Source organism: Protopterus annectens, chromosome 2.part1 (assembly GCF_019279795.1).
Source record: "Protopterus annectens isolate FY-2018-M chromosome 2.part1, PAN1.0, whole genome shotgun sequence".
Classification (NCBI taxonomy): domain Eukaryota; kingdom Metazoa; phylum Chordata; order Ceratodontiformes; family Protopteridae; genus Protopterus; species Protopterus annectens.
In genome coordinates this window covers 1,165,651,219-1,165,659,850 of record NC_056729.1, presented here as the reverse complement: position 1 = coordinate 1,165,659,850, position 8,632 = coordinate 1,165,651,219, and the positions used below count along the sequence as shown (strand labels likewise).

Genomic DNA, 8,632 nt, shown 5'->3' with positions numbered 1-8,632 from the left:
AGATAATCAATTTAAGTTTCACGTTTAAACCGTTTCAGAAGTTACTGCCTTAAAAAAATCTGTTAAATACTAGTGCAAAGAAGTACAATAATTCATTATGCAAAAGTCTTATAGAATAGTATTGCCTGCTTTGGTACGTTGCCTATGACTACTTTTTGGCAGTAACCTTGATTCATACGATAACACGTCCAGAGCAAAGAAACAAAGAAGACTACAGCTCCCAGAATCCAACGAGCCACGACGAAAGGCTTTTTCGCAGGCGAACGGCAGTAAAAACACTGATAATACGTGCTGACTGACTTGTAAACTTTTGTGACAAAATTAAAATTACACTTAAAATCAAAGTACTGTAATTAAAAAAAAATCAAATTAGGTATCATTAATTTTGAAACAACAATGAACCCCAATGCACATTTTTTGTGGTTTAGCGGCGTGTAGTTTAATTACGAAGCTTGGAGTACTGTGCTCTAGTCAGGATTTTAAAGGTGGATTATGTTAAAAAAGAGAAACAGAGTATTCCGACAGAGGAGACCGGAATCTAGTGATGAAGAGGATGATCACAAGACATGTCAGTCAAGGGAAGAAGAAACAGTGGAGGAAAGTGAGGTAGGGCCTGCTCGATATAGCCAGCTGCATCAGCGAAGAGGACTGTCATGCACTTCCAAACCTAAGAAAGAGCATGTTTCACCAGCTAGCGGAGGTGACTATGTGAAGGAGAGAGAGGAGGAAGACCATGGTTCAGGTGCTGGCAATGAGACAGCGCCCTCTGATGAGAAAAGACATTTAGAAGTGGGCTTGCTGAGTTTTGAGGATGACAGAGGAGGTACTTAATTTTGTTTGTTTTTGCAGACAAAAAATAAATGTAAACTAAATAATGAAAGAGCACACAAGAAAAGACAACTTTTCGTTTTGATGTGCGGACAAGGGTGTATTCAAAATTTTCCATTTTGTACTTAAAATCTCATAGTCTCCTCCCCTAGTTTTTTGCATTTAAAATGTACACATTTCATCAGATCTTCCTTAGTGTGGGTGAATAATTTTCAGTAGAAGCCATCTACAAGCTACAACTATAACAAAGGTTGTCTTTAGAGTAATATTCGTATTTCTGAAAAAGTTATGCACAAATAGTTTAGAAATATTCTTGCTTCGGTAGTACAAATTTTTATGAGCGATATTCAGAAGTGTAATGGACACAGTTGAGTACAGAGAACATGCAAGTTGAGTACAAAGAGGATGCCAGGCTATATCCTTGTATGCAGCCGCAGTAGTAGTACCATAGCTTCATATATGCATAATGCAAAGCTCTCCTTTTGAAAAACTGGAGTTGGCATACTGGCATGGTGGTTCACAGTGTCATGGTTGAAAAGGACTGGCAATAAGCTTCATAACAAATAATACCTGACTTGATTGACCTGCGGTGATACAGGGTACTGGCTTACAGGGGGCAGGCATTTTATAAGTAAAGTGCGTAAGTGAAAGTTAAGTGAGTTCCACTATAGGTGCTGCTTACTTGTGGCACCCAGGTATAAATAGTCTTTGTGAATGGCGTTACTATTTCCCACAGGATCTTCTCAAGTCTGCTTTGGGTGTCGCCAACCCCTAACTAATAATAGTCTTCTGGGGTTTTTTCATCTTTTATCGGGAAGGGGATCCAAGTTAGGCATGCTCTAATCATGATGCTTCAAACAGTGTGACTAGTATATATGTTGCTTGCACAGTGTCCCGTTGTTCACTACAAGCATCCTTTCCCCCCCAATTTTTGGTGTTCTTTCTCCTCTAGACGGTCCTTCTTATTGATAGTTTTAGAGGTGGTGTTTTATGATTAGGGTTAGGTTTAGTTACTTAGATTTCCAAGGGTAGCATAATATTGAAACATACCATTTTACTTTTACCCTGGTGGGTGTTGCTGCTGTGGTTACTATCTTAGATAACATATGTCAAGTTGTATCCACTTGCTGACGTTCAGGATTGCTGAGCATTTCGAAGGGTTGTGAACCCAAATGCTGTAAGTGGAGGGCTCCTATACCCTTAGAATTTCATTATTATTCTGCAACACTTGGCTTGAGTTTTTGCTATTTTTTTTTTAAGTATACAGGTTTGTAATTTTTATATTTTGTGTTACATAACTTATTTGTTTTTTTTTTTTTGCATGAGCTTTACCAATTACTTTCATTGAGAGTCAAGCACAACTGAGCAGTGTGTTTTTCTTACACAACAGGAGTCTTAAATTTGTAATACTGATTTCTTAGAGTTAAAGCTACTGTATTATAAAGTTAATTCAGTAAGTAAAGTATAAACTATTTAGTTTAAAGGGCTTTTATGAACTCTGTACTGCTGCAATATGTTCCTTGACACAACCACTGAATTACTGTCCACCTTTTCTTTGTAACATTGTTTAACTTGATGCATATGGCTAAAATTGCATGGTCTTCATTTCCCAAGAATTTGCAGGAGAGACAGATATTCAAGTTTGCAGACATTGAAGCTCCTCTTTTAATAATATAAGGAAGTCAGAACTTTTATTACACTTCACTGCATTCTGGAAAGCAAGCACACTTCAGAACTGCAGTTTTTTAAGTTCATTGTGTGCTGCTACCTAGGTGTATCAGGCATGCATTCCTGATTTTTTTCCTAGAATTGACTAGACTTGTTTTGCCTTTTGTCACTAGAGGTGTCTCAATAGTCTAGTGCATTTTTGGTGTGACATTTGTTGGAGTACTGCCTTAAGCCTTAGTATTGCGATCTTGTACGGTCTGTGGGCCTTTTTTCAGATCATTGCAGGTTTTATTTTCTGCTGCATATTGTGTAACCTGATAGTGCTGTTGAAAGTGGAATATAGTATGTAAACTGTATATTGACAGTGAGGTACACGTGAAAGTGGAATGGCTAGAGGGAGAGAATACAAGTGGCAACATTGCAGCTAAAGTAAGTCACACTGTTGCATATCAAGCACATATGCATGAAGTAAGTTATGTATTTTCTGCATTATACATACGTCAGTACAACTCCCTTCTTTCCAATCAGCAGTGATAGCTTGACAGAAAAAGACAGAATCCTGCAGTATATTGTCACTTAGAAGGTGGTTTTGAAGAGGCTGGCATCTAGTCCTCCATTATAGTCCTGAAGTCCATAATGCAGATCTAATCCATGCAAAATTAAAACTAAACCCCAACAAACATATTAATATTGTAGGCAGTTATATCCCACCAGGTAATAACATTACTATACTAGAAAACATACTAGACAGATTATCATACTCTCTTCTACAAGAAACTATACTATTAGGTGACTTTAATATTGACTGGCTTAACTGCTCCAGCCAGAATCCTTCCACCCACATTAACCTCCATGGATTTAGCCAACTAATCTCATCCCCCACTAGAAATGACAAATCATCACACCTCAAGTTCATTCTCGATTGGATTCTTATATCTAACCCTTCTCTTGCATACAAGTCTGGGTGTCTACCTGATACCTATCTAATTAGAAATAGATCCCATCACATCAACCAGACTATCTTCAGAGTTGTAAGAAGTAAAATAAACTTTATACCCAATAAATTTGTCACTGCACTAAAATGTTGCAATTGGACTCCCCTGAAGCAACTGTCTCTTGATGAAGCTGTGCAGTACTTTAACTCAACCTTCTTACAAATGTTAGATTATCACGCACCCTCCAGAACCATTAGAATAAAAGCTAAGTATGTCCAATGGCTAACTAAAGAAACTAAAACTACAGTGAAAGAAAGAGATAAGGTTTGGATACAATTCAATGAAGACAAAACCTTTACTACAGGACAGAACTACTTAAAACTCCGTAACAAAACCAAAAAACAAATTAAACTTGACAAATCTAACTACTACAAAAACATAGCTAGCTCTTCGCCTGCTTACAAAAATATGCAAGAAAAATATGCCCACAACCTTCAAAAATTTTGGGCCACAATAAATACTGTACTTCAGCCAGGAAAATCCGCAGCCCCTGTGACAGTAAACAACCAAGATAACATTCACACACAATTCAATAAGTATTTTACTGAAACTGTCCAAACCCTTGCCAATGCCCAAAATAATGCTAGTAACCCCACAACAACTACCCAAACAACAAACTACTCTGGCAGCTGATAACCTACCATCGGATATCCTACAGGTAGCAGCTGAAGCCATAACTTGTCCTGTTGCTATTCTCATCAATAGATCTCTATCAGAGAATAAGGTACCAACCTTATGGAAAACATCACATATTGTACCACTACACAAAGGAGGTAACTCCTTTGAATTCATTAACTACCGACCAATCGCTATGCTATCACCCTTATCTAAAATATTAGAAAGAGTTGTTTATACTCCACTAATACAGTATTTCCATAATGACCTGTTATCTAAACCACAACATGGCTTTAGACCCTCCCATAGTACCACCACAGCACTACTATATTTCATTAACACAGTGAACCACTACAGAAACAAGGGCCTTTTCATGTCTACCATATTCTTAGACCTATCCAAAGCTTTTGATATGGTTATGCTACTCAAAACTCTATCCTCCATAAACATTAGCCCCTCCTGTATCTCATGGTTCAGCAGCTACTTATCAGACCGTCAACAAACTGTCCTATGGCAAAAAACAATTGTCCCCTCTATTATCAGTATCCTTAGGTGTTCCTCAAGGCTCCATCCTTGGCCCATTCTGTTCTCTCTTTTTAGTAACCAGTTCTCTTCCTCCACACTCACTGTCTCAGTAGTACAATATGCTGATGACACCACCCTTATATGTGCCGCTCCCACACTAAAAGAACTGCACACCCTAACCCAAAATAACTTCCCATTAGCCGAAACATGGTACTCTAACACCAAACGTATTCTTAATCCCCCCCCAAAAAAAAAATAACTTATTCTTTTCAGCCCAGGTAGGCCCCCCACTAAACAACAATTTTTACATAACTTCCAAAGCTAATATTCAAATAAGTCCAACCGCACACACTATACTACTAGGTGTAGAAATAGACAACCTCAGATTTAACATCCATATAGCCCAAACCATCAAGAAAGTAAACAAAAAGCTTGGCCTGTCAGTAGACAAACCAAAGCCACAGTAGCAAGGACTCATCTCTTATCCATACTCCTCTATGCCTCCCCAATCCTGACTAATCTCCACCAGGCTGATTTAAGCAGAATGGAATCTTGCTATAATGAGATTGCCAAGTTTGCTGCTGAAGCTCTTTACAGGTCACATCATTGTCTTTCCCTCAAGCAGCTCAACTGGCTGGAGCGCCCTCAACTACTGCGACTCAGTCAAGTGTCAGTAGCACACAAGTTATACTACCTTCCTGACAAAACCCCTGCACTCCAGGATCTAATACAACCCTATACTACTGCTAGGTGCTTAAGATCTACTAACCAGAAACTCATAAATGTCAGCAAATATAACAATGATGCTGGAAAGTCTGTCTTTAGTTGCACTATTGCAAGAGTCTGGAATACACTACCTAGCCACATAACTTCTAATACCTCTACAATACAATTCAAAAAGCTCCTGAAAACCCACTAATCTAACAACTGGCTATGCTTCTGTAACTCCCCAGGATAAGACATAATGCATTGAAATTAGGGTACTGATATGTGATTCCAGTTCCCTGGTAAAACTGCTATTCTGATCATACCTTATAGTATGTCAAAACTGTAGATAATTATTGTATAGATCCAGGACCTAGTTATCATATAGTCAACAAATACTAACTGTTGTCAGTAACAATTGCCAATGTATGTTTTTATCACAAAATTATGTGTGTGCTTGAGCATTGATTCTGCCGTACTGAATTTTTTTTATTGTTACCTCCTGTATTTTTGAATTTTTACTTATTGTTTGCTAAACTTACATATGTAGTGTGTCTTTTGGAGCCTTTTCTCCTTAGGCCTCCGCTGAAAATGGACCTGTATCCAGTCGGACTTTCCCAGTAAAAAAATGTAAAATAAATAAAATATTGGGTGGTCTGAATGCAAAATTGTTGGCCAATACTCTTCCATCGTTTGACCAGTTAGTTAGCACATTCTTAAGTAATTCCAGATCTGGGCTATAAAGGGCTTTTCACTGTTGACTGTTTTTAGTGTGACTGGACCTTGTGTTACTGAATAGTAGCTATGTGCTTTACACTGCCTAGAGTAAATGTGGAATATTTCATAGACCTTTGTTACAGTATTTTTCTGAGATTTTATTTATTTATTTATTTATGTATTTGCCATTTATTAGAGAAGAGATCTGCTTCAGAGGGACTATTTTACAGCTCAGCCCATGAGTAAACTGAACACAGAGTAGCAGTACTCAGTACAGAAATGAAAAGAGCAGTGGATATTGCACTTCATATATAATGCTTGAAGTTTATATAACTAGAAAAAAAAGTCTCATGTAGCTTAACAAGAGGGTTAGTAATGCGGATATGTTAAGTGTTGGCATTATTGCAAGGTTAGTGAGGGGACTGTTAAGCAGTAAGTAGTAGACTTTGACTAGTTAATCTTTGATTCATTTCTTCCACCTCCTTTCCTTAGAGATAAATGACCATTTTTCATTCACGTGGAGTTCAGTTATGCAAACAATATGCACAGTAAGTAGTGTCACATAAAATACAGTGGAAGTAATTAATGAGCATGCAGATAACAGCGTCAGTAACAAAAAAAAAGTGTAGGCATGCATTTTTTAACACTTTTTTATTAAATTATCACTTAAGGCACAGGCAAACATGCATTAACTGAAAAGAAAACAATTTTAACATTTTTCCATTTAAATACAATCTATATCACATGTATTTTCTCTGTCATCAGTCCAACATTATAAAAAATGCTGAATTCTTGCTTTCACTTACACCTCACTCCTCCTCCTGAACATTGCTATGCATGTGCTGTCCTCACAATTTACATTTACTACTATGTAATTTGCGTCTTAACCTTTCTAAAGATTCCATTTCTAGTTGTTTTATCTCTCTTATAATATTTAATATCTCAAATACAGTTGGTATAGACTTTGATTTCCATTTTCTACTAATTGCTTTTTTGGCATCCAGCAGAATTAAATTTAATAAGTTCTTACTGTGCTTAGGCAATTCAGATCCTGTATCCCAGCTCAAAGGAATCATTTCTTTACTTACAGCCATTTGCTTACCCAATATCTCTGGTAGAGTACTCTGTGGGGAACTTTTATAATCTGACAACTCATTGTACTACCAAATCATATGTTCCCAGTTACTCTTTCTTCTCCGTCACACCTCCAACATTTGTTATCTACCTAAGGAAAAATTCTTTGAAGACTGCCTGAGGTATAAAAATATCTATGCAAACACTTCTAATCAAAAATCACAATTTTTTTAGATTTGGTTGCATACTTGGGAGCCATACACGTTTTCTCATTGTTTTCTTTGATTTGCTTTTCAGTTTCTCTCTTCCCAATCTTTTCTAACTTTCTCTGATTGATTCTTATAGTTAACATGCAGTCTTTTATATAACCCACTAATTATCCCTTTTTTAACATTCTGTGTCTGTACTAGGTTCAACAAAAAAACTCTACTAGAACAGGTCTTTTGCTTAAAATCACCCTATTCCTTTCTCTTTGCCTGTACTCTGAGGTCAAGCCGTGGTAGGAAAGGCAGTCTCTAGCCTGCAATTCAAATGTCTTCTTGGCATCGTCTTACTGTGCTGCCTTTCCTGCTTGAATTATTTGCTCCCATTATCTTGGTTCCTGTGCCTGGTTTCTCCAGCAAATTCCAGCCCTGTCTTGCCTATTTTCTGCACCCATGCTTGCAGTCATCCTTACTGGCAAAATCTCCCTTCTCCATTCTTGTATTGGCTTAGTTCTTAGAATCCTCTCTGCTACTTTATGAATATAATATTTTGAGTGGTTGTTGTTTTTCTCCTTAAGGATGTGCATCCAAAATCTCACTCTCTTTCTCTCTCTCTTTCTTGAACGTCTCCCACGCTTCATCATTATCTTTTTCCACTTTTAATTATAACCTTCTGCTTGTGTTATGTATATGAGCACTTAACTCTTGCCCTCCTTTCCTCCCAGATAAATTCCTTCAGTTTTTTATTAATTATTGTTAACAACTTCTCCTCGTGTTGATAAAAGCATGCCTGACCCATATTTGTTTATTTATTTGACGTTTGTTGACCGGGAAAATCCGACAGAGCTAGTGCCCTTTTTCACAGGAGGCCTGAGGAGAAAAGTAACAGAGAAAAAACAGTTGTATAGTATTAATTCATAAGCTCACAAATAAGCAAAAAAATGCATAATTATAATTTATATAATTCATAGAAAGAAAATTATATATACAAAGTGTCAGGGTAGTATGTCATACAATTGAATTATACATAAAAGGGAAGGCACTCACAAGCATAATGAAAATGTACAATGAGATTAAATTCGCAGAAGCACGCAAGCATATGGAATAGGAGATCAGATAAGGATTGATAGCTCACAGTCAAGTAAGTAATTATGTATAAAAATTATAAGAAGAAGTTGGAGGTAGCTATGTTTTGACAAGGATGTTAGGATGAGATACAGCATAGTGCTGTGTCTAGATTTAGAAGTTTAGAGAACTGTATTAAGAGTTTGTAGCTGTTTGAATAATTTATTTACCAGGTTG

The 8,632-nt window shown here is 37.0% G+C and overlaps 1 protein-coding gene across 1 annotated transcript in view; it reads left to right on the top strand.

The window, feature by feature from the left end:
- Positions 1 to 222: 222 nt before the first annotated feature.
- GCFC2 (GC-rich sequence DNA-binding factor 2) overlaps positions 223 to 8,632 on the top strand; it is an 881,623-nt gene continuing 873,213 nt past the window's right edge. The window contains exon 1 of the mRNA XM_044062700.1: positions 223 to 823. Within this exon, the coding sequence (XP_043918635.1) occupies positions 493 to 823 (331 nt within the window). The 5' untranslated portion in view covers positions 223 to 492. The remainder of the gene's footprint in view (positions 824 to 8,632) is intronic.